This window comes from Salvelinus alpinus, chromosome 10 (genome assembly GCF_045679555.1).
Source record: "Salvelinus alpinus chromosome 10, SLU_Salpinus.1, whole genome shotgun sequence".
In the NCBI taxonomy this organism is placed as follows: Eukaryota; Metazoa; Chordata; class Actinopteri; order Salmoniformes; family Salmonidae; genus Salvelinus; species Salvelinus alpinus.
Window position 1 is genome coordinate 68,214,301 of NC_092095.1, and position 19,230 is coordinate 68,233,530.

At 47.0% G+C, this 19,230-nt stretch overlaps 1 protein-coding gene across 1 annotated transcript in view; it reads left to right on the plus strand.

The window, feature by feature from the left end:
- The window catches only part of LOC139532736 (cilia- and flagella-associated protein 47-like), an 87,741-nt gene that overhangs the window by 26,633 nt on the left and 41,878 nt on the right, over positions 1 to 19,230 (plus strand). Inside the window, exons 20-34 of the mRNA XM_071330701.1 lie at positions 6,100 to 6,247; positions 6,823 to 6,908; positions 7,949 to 8,138; positions 9,335 to 9,423; positions 9,600 to 9,774; positions 10,216 to 10,429; positions 10,756 to 10,980; positions 11,816 to 11,916; positions 12,056 to 12,211; positions 12,359 to 12,537; positions 12,653 to 12,729; positions 14,760 to 14,981; positions 17,101 to 17,278; positions 17,391 to 17,601; positions 18,638 to 18,735. Of these exons, the coding sequence (XP_071186802.1) occupies positions 6,100 to 6,247; positions 6,823 to 6,908; positions 7,949 to 8,138; positions 9,335 to 9,423; positions 9,600 to 9,774; positions 10,216 to 10,429; positions 10,756 to 10,980; positions 11,816 to 11,916; positions 12,056 to 12,211; positions 12,359 to 12,537; positions 12,653 to 12,729; positions 14,760 to 14,981; positions 17,101 to 17,278; positions 17,391 to 17,601; positions 18,638 to 18,735 (2,349 nt within the window). The remainder of the gene's footprint in view (positions 1 to 6,099; positions 6,248 to 6,822; positions 6,909 to 7,948; positions 8,139 to 9,334; positions 9,424 to 9,599; positions 9,775 to 10,215; positions 10,430 to 10,755; positions 10,981 to 11,815; positions 11,917 to 12,055; positions 12,212 to 12,358; positions 12,538 to 12,652; positions 12,730 to 14,759; positions 14,982 to 17,100; positions 17,279 to 17,390; positions 17,602 to 18,637; positions 18,736 to 19,230) is intronic.

Genomic DNA, 19,230 nt, shown 5'->3' on the forward strand with positions numbered 1-19,230 from the left:
AGTTATCCTCCTCCTCCTCTCAGAAACATCTCTCCATCTTAGTTATCCTCCTCCTCCTCTCAGAAACATCTCTTCATCTTAGTTATCCTCCTCCTCCTCTCAGAAACATCTCTCCATCTTAGTTATCCTCCTCCTCCTCTCAGAAACATCTCTTCATCTTAGTTATCCTCCTCCTCCTCTCAGAAACATCTCTCCATCTTAGTTATCCTCCTCCTCCTCTCAGAAACATCTCTTCATCTTAGTTATCCTCCTCCTCCTCTCAGAAACATATCTTCATCTTAGTTATCCTCCTCCTCCTCTCAGAAACATCTCTTCATCTTAGTTATCCTCCTCCTCCTCCTCTCAGAAACATCTCTTCATCTTAGTTATCCTCCTCCTCCTCCTCTCAGAAACATCTCTTCATCTTAGTTATCCTCCTCCTCCTCCTCTCAGAAACATATCTTCATCTTAGTTATCCTCCTCCTCCTCTCAGAAACATCTCTTCATCTTAGTTATCCTCCTCCTCCTCTCAGAAACATCTCTCCATCTTAGTTATCCTCCTCCTCCTCCTCTCAGAAACATCTCTTCATCTTAGTTATCCTCCTCCTCCTCTCAGAAACATCTCTCCATCTTAGTTATCCTCCTCCTCCTCCTCTCAGAAACATCTCTCCATCTTAGTTATCCTCCTCCTCCTCCTCTCAGAAACATCTCTCCATCTTAGTTATCCTCCTCCTCCTCCTCTCAGAAACATCTCTCCATCTTAGTTATCCTCCTCCTCCTCCTCTCAGAAACATCTCTCCATCTTAGTTATCCTCCTCCTCCTCTCAGAAACATCTCTCCATCTTAGTTATCCTCCTCCTCCTCTCAGAAACATCTCTCCATCTTAGTTATCCTCCTCCTCCTCTCAGAAACATCTCTCCATCTTAGTTATCCTCCTCCTCCTCCTCTCAGAAACATCTCTCCATCTTAGTTATCCTCCTCCTCCTCTCAGAAACATCTCTCCATCTTAGTTATCCTCCTCCTCCTCCTCTCAGAAACATCTCTCCATCTTAGTTATCCTCCTCCTCCTCTCAGAAACATATCTTCATCTTAGTTATCCTCCTCCTCCTCCTCTCAGAAACATCTCTTCATCTTAGTTATCCTCCTCCTCCTCCTCTCAGAAACATCTCTCCATCTTAGTTATCCTCCTCCTCCTCTCAGAAACATCTCTTCATCTTAGTTATCCTCCTCCTCCTCTCAGAAACATCTCTTCATCTTAGTTATCCTCCTCCTCCTCTCAGAAACATCTCTTCATCTTAGTTATCCTCCTCCTCCTCTCAGAAACATCTCTTCATCTTAGTTATCCTCCTCCTCCTCTCAGAAACATCTCTCCATCTTAGTTATCCTCCTCCTCCTCTCAGAAACATCTCTTCATCTTAGTTATCCTCCTCCTCCTCTCAGAAACATCTCTTCATCTTAGTCATCCTCCTCCTCCTCTCAGAAACATCTCTTCATCTTAGTTATCCTCCTCCTCCTCTCAGAAACATCTCTCCATCTTAGTTATCCTCCTCCTCCTCTCAGAAACATCTCTTCATCTTAGTTATCCTCCTCCTCCTCCTCTCAGAAACATCTCTCCATCTTAGTTATCCTCCTCCTCCTCTCAGAAACATCTCTTCATCTTAGTTATCCTCCTCCTCCTCCTCTCAGAAACATCTCTCCATCTTAGTTATCCTCCTCCTCCTCTCAGAAACATCTCTTCATCTTAGTTATCCTCCTCCTCCTCTCAGAAACATCTCTTCATCTTAGTTATCCTCCTCCTCCTCTCAGAAACATCTCTTCATCTTAGTTATCCTCCTCCTCCTCTCAGAAACATCTCTCCATCTTAGTTATCCTCCTCCTCCTCCTCTCAGAAACATCTCTTCATCTTAGTTATCCTCCTCCTCCTCTCAGAAACATCTCTCCATCTTAGTTATCCTCCTCCTCCTCTCAGAAACATCTCTTCATCTTAGTTATCCTCCTCCTCCTCTCAGAAACATCTCTCCATCTTAGTTATCCTCCTCCTCCTCCTCCTCTCAGAAACATCTCTCCATCTTAGTTATCCTCCTCCTCCTCCTCTCAGAAACATCTCTTCATCTTAGTTATCCTCCTCCTCCTCTCAGAAACATCTCTTCATCTTAGTTATCCTCCTCCTCCTCTCAGAAACATCTCTTCATCTTAGTTATCCTCCTCCTCCTCTCAGAAACATATCTTCATCTTAGTTATCCTCCTCCTCCTCTCAGAAACATCTCTCCATCTTAGTTATCCTCCTCCTCCTCTCAGAAACATCTCTTCATCTTAGTTATCCTCCTCCTCCTCTCAGAAACATCTCTTCATCTTAGTTATCCTCCTCCTCCTCTCAGAAACATCTCTTCATCTTAGTTATCCTCCTCCTCCTCTCAGAAACATCTCTCCATCTTAGTTATCCTCCTCCTCCTCTCAGAAACATCTCTCCATCTTAGTTATCCTCCTCCTCCTCTCAGAAACATCTCTTCATCTTAGTTATCCTCCTCCTCCTCTCAGAAACATATCTTCATCTTAGTTATCCTCCTCCTCCTCTCAGAAACATCTCTTCATCTTAGTTATCCTCCTCCTCCTCTCAGAAACATCTCTTCATCTTAGTTATCCTCCTCCTCCTCTCAGAAACATCTCTTCATCTTAGTTATCCTCCTCCTCCTCTCAGAAACATCTCTTCATCTTAGTTATCCTCCTCCTCCTCTCAGAAACATCTCTTCATCTTAGTTATCCTCCTCCTCCTCCTCCTCTCAGAAACATCTCTCCATCTTAGTTATCCTCCTCCTCCTCTCAGAAACATCTCTTCATCTTAGTTATCCTCCTCCTCCTCCTCTCAGAAACATCTCTTCATCTTAGTTATCCTCCTCCTCCTCCTCTCAGAAACATCTCTTCATCTTAGTTATCCTCCTCCTCCTCTCAGAAACATCTCTTCATCTTAGTTATCCTCCTCCTCCTCCTCTCAGAAACATCTCTTCATCTTAGTTATCCTCCTCTTCCTCTCAGAAACATCTCTTCATCTTAGTTATCCTCCTCCTCCTCCTCTCAGAAACATCTCTCCATCTTAGTTATCCTCCTCCTCCTCCTCTCAGAAACATCTCTCCATCTTAGTTATCCTCCTCCTCCTCTCAGAAACATCTCTTCATCTTAGTTATCCTCCTCCTCCTCCTCTCAGAAACATCTCTCCATCTTAGTTATCCTCCTCCTCCTCTCAGAAACATCTCTCCATCTTAGTTATCCTCCTCCTCCTCTCAGAAACATCTCTCCATCTTAGTTATCCTCCTCCTCCTCTCAGAAACATCTCTCCATCTTAGTTATCCTCCTCCTCCTCCTCTCAGAAACATCTCTTCATCTTAGTTATCCTCCTCCTCCTCTCAGAAACATCTCTCCATCTTAGTTATCCTCCTCCTCCTCTCAGAAACATCTCTCCATCTTAGTTATCCTCCTCCTCCTCTCAGAAACATCTCTTCATCTTAGTTATCCTCCTCCTCCTCTCAGAAACATCTCTTCATCTTAGTTATCCTCCTCCTCCTCTCAGAAACATCTCTTCATCTTAGTTATCCTCCTCCTCCTCCTCTCAGAAACATCTCTCCATCTTAGTTATCCTCCTCCTCCTCCTCTCAGAAACATCTCTCCATCTTAGTTATCCTCCTCCTCCTCTCAGAAACATCTCTCCATCTTAGTTATCCTCCTCCTCCTCCTCTCAGAAACATCTCTCCATCTTAGTTATCCTCCTCCTCCTCCTCTCAGAAACATCTCTCCATCTTAGTTATCCTCCTCCTCCTCTCAGAAACATCTCTCCATCTTAGTTATCCTCCTCCTCCTCCTCTCAGAAACATCTCTTCATCTTAGTTATCCTCCTCCTCCTCCTCTCAGAAACATCTCTTCATCTTAGTTATCCTCCTCCTCCTCTCAGAAACATCTCTCCATCTTAGTTATCCTCCTCCTCCTCTCAGAAACATCTCTTCATCTTAGTTATCCTCCTCCTCCTCTCAGAAACATCTCTCCATCTTAGTTATCCTCCTCCTCCTCTCAGAAACATCTCTTCATCTTAGTTATCCTCCTCCTCCTCTCAGAAACATCTCTTCATCTTAGTTATCCTCCTCCTCCTCTCAGAAACATCTCTTCATCTTAGTTATCCTCCTCCTCCTCTCAGAAACATCTCTCCATCTTAGTTATCCTCCTCCTCCTCTCAGAAACATCTCTCCATCTTAGTTATCCTCCTCCTCCTCCTCTCAGAAACATCTCTCCATCTTAGTTATCCTCCTCCTCCTCCTCTCAGAAACATCTCTTCATCTTAGTTATCCTCCTCCTCCTCTCAGAAACATCTCTTCATCTTAGTTATCCTCCTCCTCCTCTCAGAAACATATCTTCATCTTAGTTATCCTCCTCCTCCTCTCAGAAACATCTCTTCATCTTAGTTATCCTCCTCCTCCTCCTCTCAGAAACATCTCTCCATCTTAGTTATCCTCCTCCTCCTCTCAGAAACATCTCTCCATCTTAGTTATCCTCCTCCTCCTCTCAGAAACATCTCTCCATCTTAGTTATCCTCCTCCTCCTCTCAGAAACATTTCTCCATCTTAGTTATCCTCCTCCTCCTCTCAGAAACATCTCTCCATCTTAGTTATCCTCCTCCTCCTCCTCTCAGAAACATCTCTCCATCTTAGTTATCCTCCTCCTCCTCTCAGAAACATCTCTCCATCTTAGTTATCCTCCTCCTCCTCTCAGAAACATCTCTCCATCTTAGTTATCCTCCTCCTCCTCTCAGAAACATCTCTTCATCTTAGTTATCCTCCTCCTCCTCTCAGAAACATCTCTTCATCTTAGTTATCCTCCTCCTCCTCTCAGAAACATCTCTCCATCTTAGTTATCCTCCTCCTCCTCTCAGAAACATCTCTTCATCTTAGTTATCCTCCTCCTCCTCCTCCTCTCAGAAACATCTCTCCATCTTAGTTATCCTCCTCCTCCTCTCAGAAACATCTCTTCATCTTAGTTATCCTCCTCCTCCTCTCAGAAACATCTCTTCATCTTAGTTATCCTCCTCCTCCTCTCAGAAACATCTCTCCATCTTAGTTATCCTCCTCCTCCTCTCAGAAACATCTCTTCATCTTAGTTATCCTCCTCCTCCTCCTCTCAGAAACATCTCTTCATCTTAGTTATCCTCCTCCTCCTCCTCTCAGAAACATCTCTTCATCTTAGTTATCCTCCTCCTCCTCCTCTCAGAAACATCTCTTCATCTTAGTTATCCTCCTCCTCCTCCTCTCAGAAACATCTCTCCATCTTAGTTATCCTCCTCCTCCTCTCAGAAACATCTCTTCATCTTAGTTATCCTCCTCCTCCTCTCAGAAACATCTCTTCATCTTAGTTATCCTCCTCCTCCTCCTCTCAGAAACATCTCTCCATCTTAGTTATCCTCCTCCTCCTCTCAGAAACATCTCTCCATCTTAGTTATCCTCCTCCTCCTCTCAGAAACATCTCTTCATCTTAGTTATCCTCCTCCTCCTCTCAGAAACATCTCTTCATCTTAGTTATCCTCCTCCTCCTCCTCTCAGAAACATCTCTCCATCTTAGTTATCCTCCTCCTCCTCTCAGAAACATCTCTCCATCTTAGTTATCCTCCTCCTCCTCCTCTCAGAAACATCTCTCCATCTTAGTTATCCTCCTCCTCCTCTCAGAAACATCTCTCCATCTTAGTTATCCTCCTCCTCCTCTCAGAAACATCTCTCCATCTTAGTTATCCTCCTCCTCCTCCTCCTCTCAGAAACATCTCTCCATCTTAGTTATCCTCCTCCTCCTCCTCCTCTCAGAAACATCTCTCCATCTTAGTTATCCTCCTCCTCCTCCTCTCAGAAACATCTCTCCATCTTAGTTATCCTCCTCCTCCTCTCAGAAACATCTCTTCATCTTAGTTATCCTCCTCCTCCTCCTCTCAGAAACATCTCTTCATCTTAGTTATCCTCCTCCTCCTCTCAGAAACATCTCTCCATCTTAGTTATCCTCCTCCTCCTCTCAGAAACATCTCTTCATCTTAGTTATCCTCCTCCTCCTCTCAGAAACATCTCTTCATCTTAGTTATCCTCCTCCTCCTCTCAGAAATCCTTCCTGTTCCACGGGGTGTATTCTGGTTCCAGTCGTGGCGTTCCGTTCTCCCTGAGGAACCGTTCCTCTGCCCTGGCCCGGGTCCAGTTTGACCTGTCAGAACACACTGACTTCACCATCCACCTCCCTCCACACTCTGCAGGTATATATTTGATTGATTGATTGATAGATTCATTGACTGTGACTGAAATGCTCTGAGAAGATAGACTGTCACAAACTGTCAGCCTAGTTCAATTTAGATGTATGGATTACTAAACTTGTAACTTCAGGAGAATGATGGGTGTAGAGTCAGGCGCAGAGAGTAGAAGTTTCACGGGAACAAACGCTTTAATGTCCACAGTCAACAGGAACAGGTACAAAAGGGGTGACGCCAAAACACAGGCGCAAACACAACCCAAAGACCACTGTTAAATAAACTGGACATCGAAAACCCAAAATCAATAATCCACCTCCGACGTACAATGACAACCAATAAGCCCGCACAAACACTAGCGGGCGAAACGAAACTAAATAGTACACCTCCCAAAACCCCAACAAGGAACAGGTGAAAACAATTAGACAGACATAAACGAAAAGGAAAAAGGGATCGGTGGCAGCTAGTAGACCGGCGACGACGACCGCCGAGCGCCACCCGAACGGGAAGGGGAGCCACCTTCGGTAGTATTCGTGACAAAACTGGAGGCCTAGTATTGAGAGCCAGGTGTTGGTGTGTTACAGGTACGAGCCAGGAGCCAGACGTGTTTATGATGGATTTACAGGGGCAGCAGACTGCCCAGTGTTGCCTGGTGTTCTCCCCTAAACAAGTAAGGGCTCCGTCCTCCCTCTGTTTTCATTATCCCTCATCTATACTAATTTTCACCTATTAATCACCTTCCACAGTACTCCACCTACATCTGTGTTTATTAATCACCTTCCACAGTACTCCACCTACATCTGTGTTTATTAATCACCTTCCACAGTACTCCACCTACATCTGTGTTTATTAATCACCTTCCACAGTACTCCACCTACATCTGTGTTTATTAATCACCAACACAGTACTCCACCTACATCTGTGTTTATTAATCACCAACACAGTACTCCACCTACATCTGTGTTTATTAATCACCAACACAGTACTCCACCTACATCTGTGTTTATTAATCACCTTCCACAGTACTCCACCTACATCTGTGTTTATTAATCACCTTCCACAGTACTCCACCTACATCTGTGTTTATTAATCACCTTCCACAGTACTCCACCTACATCTGTGTTTATTAATCACCTTCCACAGTACTCCACCTACATCTGTGTTTATTAATCACCTTCCACAGTACTCCACCTACATCTGTGTTTATTAATCACCTTCCACAGTACTCCACCTACATCTGTGTTTATTAATCACATTCCACAGTACTCCACCTACATCTGTGTTTATTAATCACCAACACAGTACTCCACCTACATCTGTGTTTATTAATCACCTTCCACAGTACTCCACCTACATCTGTGTTTATTAATCACCTTCCACAGTACTCCACCTACATCTGTGTTTATTAATCACCAACACAGTACTCCACCTACATCTGTGTTTATTAATCACCAACACAGTACTCCACCTACATCTGTGTTTATTAATCACCAACACAGTACTCCACCTACATCTGTGTTTATCAACCACCTTCCACAGTACTCCACCTACATCTGTGTTTATAATAGACATGTTTTCCCTGAACACAGAGACATCAAGGATAATCTCTCCCCACCATACTCATGATCCTAACCTCACCATTACACCAAACTGAACTGACCCAAACCCCATCCCATCTCTCAGTCGGTAGTTCCTGTGTTTGTCCTGCAGGTGGCAGCGTATGACTTCAACCTGCCTGTGACGGTCAACGGTGTGGGCATGCCTCCCTCCTCCTCTTCCTCCTCCCCCGCCCCTCCCAGCTCCGTCCCCAAGTCCTCCTCTTCCAGGGACCAACACATCGTCACCCCGCGCCCGCTGCCCATCGCCATGGAGACGCTATCACGCAGGGTGCAGGCCACAGGTAAGAGGAGTGGAGATACGGGTCAGAAAGTGTCAGTAGCCTGCCTGAACCATTGGCCTGAACAGATGGACTGAGCTGTTCTGTCCCTGCAGTATACTTAAGATATATACGTATATATTTTATTTTATTTTAATTTACACACATTTTATTTAAACAACAAACATAAACAACTTAACATTTACATACATTTCCACAAACATCAATGACATCACACTTGCTCAGACCTACATGTTCCCACTGTATCCACACACAACGTTGTTTACAATACTTGTAAGACTCCATATGACCTCCCAATGTGCTATGTTGTTTCTGTCCCTGCAGTATACTAGACAGTAAAGACTCTACACACTCAGCATTCCATAAGGCTCTGTGATAAGACAATAGGTTGAAGATAAGAGTGGTTTAGGAGCTGTGATAAGACAATAGGTTTATGATAAGAGTGGTTTAGGAGCTGTGATAAGACAATAGGTTGAAAATAAGAGTGGTTTAGGAGCTGTGATAAGACAATAGGTTTATGATAAGAGTGGTTTAGGAGCTGTGATAAGACAATAGGTTGAAGATAAGAGTGGTTTAGGAGCTGTGATAAGACAATAGGTTTATGATAAGAGTGGTTTAGGAGCTAAGACAATAGGTTTATGATAAGAGTGGTTTAGGAGCTAAGACAATAGGTTGAAGTTTAGTGTGGTTTAGGAGCTAAGACAATAGGTTGAAGATAAGAGTGGTTTAGGAGCTGTGATAAGACAATAGGTTGAAAATAAGAGTGGTTTAGGAGCTGTGATAAGACAATAGGTTGAAGATAAGAGTGGTTTAGGAGCTGTGATAAGACAATAGGTTGAAAATAAGAGTGGTTTAGGAGCTGTGATAAGACAATAGGTTGAAGATAAGAGTGGTTTAGGAGCTGAGATAAGACAATAGGTTGAAGGTAAGAGTGGTTTAGGTGCTGTGATAAGACAATAGGTTGAAGATAAGAGTGGTTTAGGAGCTGTGATAAGACAATAGGTTGAAGATAAGAGTGGTTTAGGAGCTGTGATAAGACAATAGGTTGAAGATAAGAGTGGTTTAGGAGCTGTGATAAGACAATAGGTTGAAGATAAGAGTGGTTTAGGAGCTGTGATAAGACAATAGGTTGAAGATAAGAGTGGTTTAGGAGCTGTGTAATTAGCTCTTAAGATATTCTGTCCCTGTGTGTCCCTCAGCCCTGCGAGCCCCGCTGGAGATGTCCCCATCAAGTCTCCAGTTTGATCTGGAGCCCTTTAGCTCAGTTACTACTACCTCACAAACTCAGGTAGCTACTGTCACCTCACCACTCCACCAACTACTAAAGCAGGTAGATTCTGAATGGCAGATGTTTCTCATGGCTGGCAGAGAGAAAGAGCTTGATATTCCCAACCGAGAGGCAGTTTGTGTGTTGTTGGGCTGAGCTACAACCAGCTGGAAGCTCCTCTCCTCTGTTGTCTCCAGACCGTAGAGCTGAGGAACGTGTCTGACAAGAGGGTGAGCTGGAGGACTGACTGCAGCGCTGCAGTAACACCAGGAGGGGGCAGTAGCACCAGCAGCAGTGAGGGGCTGTTCACTATCTGTCCTACCGCTGGGACCCTGGAGCCACTGCAGTGTGTGTCTGTCACTGTCTCCCTCTGTCCTGAGAGAGTCACACCAGGTTAACCCCTCTCTCACCTCACCCTCAGAGCTCACTTTTGGTGGACAGTTAATATAATAACAACACTCCAAAGTTCATTGTTTTTTATTTATTTTAACGAGGCAAGTCAGTTAAGAGTAAATTATTATTTACAATGACGGCCTACACCGGCCAAACCCGGACGACTCTGGGAGAATTGTGCGCCGCCCTATGTGACTCCCAATCACGGCCGGTTGTGATACAGCCTGTAATCGAACCGGGGTCTGTAGTGACGCCTCTAGCACTGAGATGCAGTGTCTTAGACCGCTGCGCCGCTCGGATTGAGGTTTTCCGACCTCTAAAGTGTTGTGTTTAGATGCTGCTGCTACTGAATGATTTAATGGTGCTTCTGTAAGTGTGTTTTTGATGTGTTTCGTTCTGCATCTTCACTCTTTCTTCCAGTGACAGCAGGTCCGATCGAGGTGTCCCTCCCTCTGTTTCTGTCTGAGGAGGGGCAGGAGGGGGGAGTCCCTCACCCCTACAGGGTGCTGTCTCTCAGCGCCACCCCTCACCCCCCCAGCATCACCTTCCTCCCCCCTCGAGTCCTCCTCACCCCTGTCCCTCTGGACACACCCTCCACCACCACCCTCTTCCTGCTCCCTACCGGGTACCCCAGGTCTGTACCACCCATTCACCTGCCTGTCATAGTGGGCTTCCACCCACTAACTGACTGTTGACTGTAGTACAGTAATACCTGATGATCTCTATGCTCTGATAGGCAGCCTGTGTATTTCTAACCTGATCCAGCAGTATTACAGCTCCAAATAAACAGACAAGTTTTACAGATCTGCATTTCCATACAGTAATAATGCAGAATAGAGTTCCATTATAGAGTCCCATTATAGAGTCGTTCTAGAGTAATTATAGAGTCATATAGTACTATCCCATATAGTGTAATACAGTCGCATTCTGACCTCTGTGACCTTTGCCCTCTGACCCCAGTGGTTCCTGTCTGCGTGTGGAGGTGGAGGAGATGGTTCTGAAGGATGGCAGTCGGGTGAAGCCCCTCTCAGTCAGCCTGCCCCACAACGGCACCGTCCCTCCCCAGACCCAGCCCCAGACCCACACAGAGCCCCAGACCCCCATCACCTGCACAGTGACCTTCTGCTCCCCTCAGCCCCTGGGCCTCAACTCACACATCACATTCCTGGACCACCTCAACAACAGGTACGGATACTTAGGAAACCTCGTCCCAGTCAGCCACACATACTGTTCATTATCTCTCTCTCTTTTGCACTCTAGATCTTTCTCTCAGTTTCTTTCTCTCAGTTTCTTTCTCTCTGTCTGTCTCTCTGTCTCTGTCTCTGTCTCTTTCTCTTTCTCTGTCTCTGTCTCTGTCTCTGTCTCTGTCTCTCTCTCTGTCTCTGTCTCTCTGTCTCTGTCTCTGTGTCTCTGTGTCTCTGTGTCTCTGTCTCTCTGTCGCTGTCTCTCTGTCTCTCTGTCTCTCTGTCTCTCTGTCTCTGTCTCTGTCTCTGTCTCTGTCTCTGTCTCTGTCTCTGTCTCTCTCTCTCTCTCTCTCTCTCTGTCTCTGTCTCTCTGTTTCTGTCTCTGTGTCTCTGTCTCTCTGTCTCTCTGTCGCTGTCTCTCTGTCTCTCTGTCGCTGTCTCTCTGTCTCTCTGTCTCTCTGTCTCTCTCTCTCTCTCTCTTATAATTTTCTCTAGCTTCATCCAGTGATGGCTTATTTTCTCTCTCTCTCTCCTCCTCTGTCTCTCCTGTCTTAGTCCAGATTTGTAAATGATGGATTCATTTCTCTCCTCTCCCATCTGTCTGTCTCTGTCTCTCCTCTCCTATCTGTCTGTCTCTGTCTCTCCTCTCCCATCTGTCTGTCTCTGTCTCTCCTCTCCTATCTGTCTGTCTCTCCTCTCCTCTCCTATCTGTCTGTCTCTGTCTCTCCTCTCCTATCTGTCTGTCTCTGTCTCTCCTCTCCTATCTGTCTGTCTCTGTCTCTCCTCTCCTATCTGTCTGTCTCTGTCTCTCCTCTCCTATCTGTCTGTCTCTTCAGGTTCAGGGTGGAGGTCTGTGCTACAGCAGATAACAGTTTGTTGACAGTGTGGCCCTACCTGGCTTTGCATCGCTCTGAGCAGCAGATAGTCCTCAAGAGTGGTACGTCCTGTTCTGTACCCACAACACACTGCACACTGTACAGCATTCATACACTCATACTGAGGATGACTGTCTACTAATCTAAGTATCTGTGTTCTTCCATCCCCCACCCTAACTGGTCCATGTGGCTGTCACTCAGGTTGTCTGAGCGGCTGCAGCGGCGAATCAGGGCCCTCTCAGATGACAGGGAAGGCGGTGCTTCAGCCATGCTACTCCCCCAGCCCTCTCTCTCACAACACTTCCTCCTCCTCCACCTCCGCTTTCCTCTCCTCCACCAGTAATCACTCCATCTCTGGTGAGACACACCTCTACAACTACACCTGGTCAAATATATATGTGGAGTACACTGAAGTACTGGGGTGTACAAAGGTACCACTACCACAATCCCAAATAATAACCCCAAAGTGCCCATTCCAAGCTGAATCAAACATATTGTCCTCAGACTCTGGAGACAGCAGGAGTAGGACTGGGAGTGCTGGTCCAGGGCCTAGAGGGAAGGAGGACTGGTCCCAGAAGGAGACAGAGAGAGAGACGGATGGTGTGTCTGACCAGCAGCAGGGGATACCAGTGTTTCCAGGGCAGGACTCAGAGGAGGGGTTGTACTACCACAGCATCCTGCAGGTAACAACTGGTGAATCACTCTGGGACAACTGCAGGTAGAACAAACGCTGTATCGCTAAATGTGATTGGTTGATTGGTTGTTTGGTTGATTGGTTGTTTGGTTGATTGATTGCAGGCCGTACAGAAGTGGTTCAGTCAGTTTGGCTGGCCCCGTGGACCAAACCCCATCTCTCTACCACACTCTCTCAGAAGGTAAACCTCATCTCTCTACCACACTCTCTCAGAAGGTAAACCTCATCTCTCTACCACACTCTCTCAGAAGATAAACCTCATCTCTCTACCACACTCTCTCAGAAGGTAAACCTCATCTCTCTACCACGCTCTCTCAGAAGGTAAACCTCATCTCTCTACCACACTCTCTCAGAAGGTAAACCTCATCTCTCTACCACACTCTCTCAGAAGGTAAACCTCATCTCTCTACCACACTCTCTCAGAAGATAAACCTCATCTCTCTACCACACTCTCTCAGAAGGTAAACCTCATCTCTCTACCACACTCTCTCAGAAGGTAAACCTCATCTCTCTACCACACTCTCTCAGAAGATAAACCTCATCTCTCTACCACACTCTCTCAGAAGGTAAACCTCATCTCTCTACCACGCTCTCTCAGAAGGTAAACCTCATCTCTCTACCACACTCTCTCAGAAGGTAAACCTCATCTCTCTACCACACTCTCTCAGAAGGTAAACCTCATCTCTCTACCACGCTCTCTCAGAAGGTAAACCTCATCTCTCTACCACACTCTCTCAGAAGGTAAACCTCATCTCTCTACCACACTCTCTCAGAAGGTAAACCTCATCTCTCTACCACGCTCTCTCAGAAGGTAAACCTCATCTCTCTACCACACTCTCTCAGAAGGTAAACCCCATCTCTCTACCACACTCTCTCAGAAGGTAAACCTCATCTCTCTACCACACTCTCTCAGAAGGTAAACCCCATCTCTCTACCACGCTCTCTCAGAAGGTAAACCTCATCTCTCTACCACACTCTCTCAGAAGGTAAACCTCATCTCTCTACCACACTCTCTCAGAAGGTAAACCTCATCTCTCTACCACACTCTCTCAGAAGGTAAACCTCATCTCTCTACCACGCTCTCTCAGAAGGTAAACCCCATCTCTCTACCACACTCTCTCAGAAGGTAAACCTCATCTCTCTACCACACTCTCTCAGAAGGTAAACCTCATCTCTCTACCACGCTCTCTCAGAAGGTAAACCCCATCTCTCTACCACACTCTCTCAGAAGGTAAACCCCATCTCTCTACCACACTCTCTCAGAAGGTAAACCTCATCTCTCTACCACGCTCTCTCAGAAGGTAAACCTCATCTCTCTACCACGCCCTCTCAGAAGGTAAACCTCATCTCTCTACCACACTCTCTCAGAAGGTAAACCTCATCTCTCTACCACGCTCTCTCAGAAGGTAAACCTCATCTCTCTACCACACTCTCTCAGAAGGTAAACCTCATCTCTCTACCACGCTCTCTCAGAAGGTAAACCTCATCTCTCTACCACGCTCTCTCAGAAGGTAAACCTCATCTCTCTACCACGCTCTCTCAGAAGGTAAACCTCATCTCTCTACCACACTCTCTCAGAAGGTAAACCTCATCTCTCTACCACACTCTCTCAGAAGGTAAACCTCATCTCTCTACCACACTCTCTCAGAAGGTAAACCTCATCTCTCTACCACACTCTCTCAGAAGGTAAACCTCATCTCTCTACCACACTCTCTCAGAAGGTAAACCTCATCTCTCTACCACACTCTCTCAGAAGGTAAACCTCATCTCTCTACCACGCCCTCTCAGAAGGTAAACCTCATCTCTCTACCACACTCTCTCAGAAGGTAAACCTCATCTCTCTACCACGCTCTCTCAGAAGGTAAACCTCATCTCTCTACCACACTCTCTCAGAAGGTAAACCTCATCTCTCTACCACGCTCTCTCAGAAGGTAAACCTCATCTCTCTACCACGCTCTCTCAGAAGGTAAACCTCATCTCTCTACCACGCTCTCTCAGAAGGTAAACCTCATCTCTCTACCACGCTCTCTCAGAAGGTAAACCCCATCTCTCTACCACGCTCTCTCAGAAGGTAAACCTCATCTCTCTACCACGCTCTCTCTCTCTCTTTCCCTCTCTCTCTCGTTCACCCTCTCTCTTTCTCCCTCCCCCTCTCTCTCTCCTCTATCTCCTCTCTCTCTCTCCTCTGTCCTCTCTATCTATCTCTTCCAGGGTGGTATGTAGGGTCCAGACAGTAGACTCCAGCTCTAGTGAGTGGAGGAACTCCTACCTTATGAGTCATGGTAAAGACACACGGACCATCTACGACATGCTGCGTCACTTGAGTGGACAGACACTTCCTGGTGTGAGCACCAACCAATCGCTGCCCTGCAACCTTACTGAGCGCGTGCAGCAGCTGCTCCACCGGAGCACAGTGCTGCTGGCCTTCCTCAGGTACCACACAGACACTTAATCACTCATACACGGATAACTCTGCTGGCCTTCCTCAGGTACCACACAGACACTTAATCACTCATACACGGATAACTCTGCTGGCCTTCCTCAGGTACCACACAGACACTTAATCACTCATACACGGATAACTCTGCTGGCCTTCCTCAGGTACCACACAGACACTTAATCACTCAGACACGGATAACTCTGCTGGCCTTCCTCAGGTACCACACAGACACTTAATCACTCATACACGGATAACTATGCTGGCCTTCCTCAGGTACCACACAGACACTTAATCACTCAGACACGGATAACTCTGCTGGCCTTCCTCAGGTACCACACAGACACTTAATCACTCATACACGGATAACTCTGCTGGCCTTCCTCAGGTACCACACAGACACTTAATCACTCAGACACGGATAACTCTGCTGGCCTTCCTCAGGTACCACACAGACACTTAATCACTCATACACGGATAACTCTGCTGGCCTTCCTCAGGTACCACACAGACACTTAATCACTCATACAACGATAACTCTGCCGGCCTTCCTCAGGTACCACACAGACACTTAATCACTCATACACGGATAACTCTGCCGGCCTTCCTCAGGTACCACACAGACACACAGATCACTCATACACGGATAACTCTGCCGGCCTTCCTCAGGTACCACACAGACACTTAATCACTCATACACGGATAACTCTGCTGGCCTTCCTCAGGTACCACACAGACACTTAATCACTCATACACGGATAACTCTGCCGGCCTTCCTCAGGTACCACACAGACACTTAATCACTCATACACGGATAACTCTGCTGGCCTTCCTCAGGTACCACACAGACACTTAATCACTCATACACGGATAACTCTGCTGGCCTTCCTCAGGTACCACACAGACACTTAATCACTCATACACGGATAACTCTGCTGGCCTTCCTCAGGTACCACACAGACACTTAATCACTCAGACACGGATAACTCTGCTGGCCTTCCTCAGGTACCACACAGACACTTAATCACTCAGACACGGATAACTCTGCTGGCCTTCCTCAGGTACCACACAGACACTTAATCACTCATACACGGATAACTCTGCTGGCCTTCCTCAGGTACCACACAGACACTTAATCACTCAGACACGGATAACTCTGCTGGCCTTCCTCAGGTACCACACAGACACTTAATCACTCATACACGGATAACTCTGCTGGCCTTCCTCAGGTACCACACAGACACTTAATCACTCAGACACGGATAACTCTGCTGGCCTTCCTCAGGTACCACACAGACACTTAATCACTCATACACGGATAACTCTGCTGGCCTTCCTCAGGTACCACACAGACACTTAATCACTCAGACACGGATAACTCTGCTGGCCTTCCTCAGGTACCACACAGACACTTAATCACTCATACACGGATAACTCTGCTGGCCTTCCTCAGGTACCACACAGACACTTAATCACTCATACACAGATAACTCTGCTGGCCTTCCTCAGGTACCACACAGACACTTAATCACTCAGACACGGATAACTCTGCTGGCCTTCCTCAGGTACCACACAGACACTTAATCACTCAGACACGGATAACTCTGCTGGCCTTCCTCAGGTACCACACAGACACTTAATCACTCATACACGGATAACTCTGCTGGCCTTCCTCAGGTACCACACAGACACTTAATCACTCAGACACGGATAACTCTGCTGGCCTTCCTCAGGTACCACACAGACACTTAATCACTCATACACGGATAACTCTGCCGGCCTTCCTCAGGTACCACACAGACACTTAATCACTCATACACGGATAACTCTGCCGGCCTTCCTCAGGTACCACACAGACACTTAATCACTCATACACGGATAACTCTGCTGGCCTTCCTCAGGTACCACACAGACACTTAATCACTCATACACGGATAACTCTGCTGGCCTTCCTCAGGTACCACACAGACACTTAATCACTCAGACACGGATAACCCTGCTGGCCTTCCTCAGGTACCACACAGACACTTAATCACTCAGACACGGATAACTCTGCAGGCCGCCGTACGCAGGCACACACGCTAACCGGCCTACTCACTGTGTTGTGATCTTCAGGAGGCAGGGAGCCTGTCTGTCCCACATCAGACCTGAGTACCTGTTAGACTCCCAGGAGTTCAGCCACTGGAGCTCTCTACAGGCCCAGTGTGATCAGAGGGGGCTGGACTACAACAGCAAGGTCTTTGAATCCCTCAGTAAAAGGGCCTGGATGGATGTTCTACTGCAGACCTACAAGGCAAGAGAGTGTAGTCTTCCTCTCTCGCTCTCGCTCTCGCTCTCGCTCTCTCTGTCCTGATCAGCAGTCTGAGGAATGTATCTGTGTCTGTCTGTCTTCCCCTCCTCCCCAGGTGCTAGTCCTGCCGCGGGTGACAGAGGGTCCCTTGTCCCTGGGTCTCCAGAGCTGTGACAGTGGCAGCATGGAGCAGCAGGTCCCCAGGATCAACCCAAAGCCCCTGGCCTCTAACGTCTACTCCACCTGGGAGAGGAGGCTACTCACCTGGCTCAACCTGCACTACCACAGCATGAGGACTACAGTCTGGAGCCCACTCACCTCTAGAGGTAGGGGGGGGGGGTGTTGAGGGAGAGACAGAGAGAAAACAAGAGAGAGAATGAGTAAGAGAGAGAGACAAAGAAGAGTGTTTCAGAGAGAGACATAGAAGAGTGTTTGAGAGAAAGACAAAGAAGAGTGTTTGAGAGGTAGAGACGGAGAGGTAGAGACGGAGAGGTAGAGACGGAGAGGTAGAGACGGAGAGGTAGAGACGGAGAGGTAGAGACGGAGAGATTGACAAAGAGGTAGAGACAGAGATTGACAGAGAGGTAGAGACAGAGATTGACAGAGAGATAGAGACAGAGAGGTAGAGACAGCGAGGTAGAGACAGCGAGGTAGAGACAGCGAGGTAGAGACAGCGAGGTAGAGACGGAGAGGTAGAGACGGAGAGGTAGAGACGGAGAGGTAGAGACGGAGAGGTAGAGACGGAGAGGTAGAGACGGAGAGGTAGAGACGGAGAGGTAGAGACGGAGAGGTAGAGACGGAGAGGTAGAGACGGAGAGGTAGAGACGGAGAGGTAGAGACGGAGAGGTAGAGACAGAGATTGACAGAGAGATAGAGACGGAGAGGTAGAGACGGAGAGGTAGAGACGGAGAGGTAGAGACGGAGAGGTAGAGACAGAGATTGACAGAGAGATAGAGACGGAGAGGTAGAGACGGAGAGGTAGAGACGGAGAGGTAGAGACGGAGAGGTAGAGACGGAGAGGTAGAGACGGAGAGGTAGAGACGGAGAGGTAGAGACAGAGATTGACAGAGAGATAGAGACGGAGAGGTAGAGACGGAGAGGTAGAGACGGAGAGGTAGAGACGGAGAGGTAGAGACGGAGAGGTAGAGACGGAGAGGTAGAGACAGAGATTGACAGAGAGGTAGAGACGGAGAGGTAGAGACGGAGAGGTAGAGACGGAGAGGTAGAGACGGAGAGGTAGAGACGGAGAGGTAGAGACGGAGAGGTAGAGACGGAGAGGTAGAGACGGAGAGATAGAGACGGAGCCAGACCCACAGAGAAATCCACAACTCTTCTGTTACCTATATTCTGCTCTTTAATCAGGAGACGTCCCATCAGCCCGCTGGGTGGTGAACTTTGACCTGGACCTGGCAGACGGCCTGGTTCTGGCTGCTGTGCTGGCTGCCTACTGCCCCTTCCTGGTACGGGCCTGTGTTAAAAAATCTAATGAAATCAAATGTTATTTGTCACATGCACCGAATACAACAGGTGTAGGTAGACCTTACAGTGAAATGCTTACTTATAAGCCCTTAACAATAATGCTTTAAGAAGTTTTAAGAAAAAAATTATAAATACGTGTTTAAGTAAAAAAATTTAAATAAAAGTAACAAATAATTAAACAGCGACAGTAAAATAACAAGCGAGGCTTTATACAGAGGGTACCGGTACAGAGTCAATGTGGAGGTTATATACAGGGGGTACCGGTACAGAGTCAATGTGGAGGCTATATACAGAGGGTACCGGTACAGAGTCAATGTGGAGGCTATATACAGGGGGTACCGGTACAGAGTCAATGTGGAGGCTATATACAGGGGGTACCGGTACAGAGTCAATGTGGAGGCTATATACAGGGGGTACCGGTACAGAGTCAATGTGGAGGCTATATACAGGGGGTACCGGTACAGAGTCAATGTGAA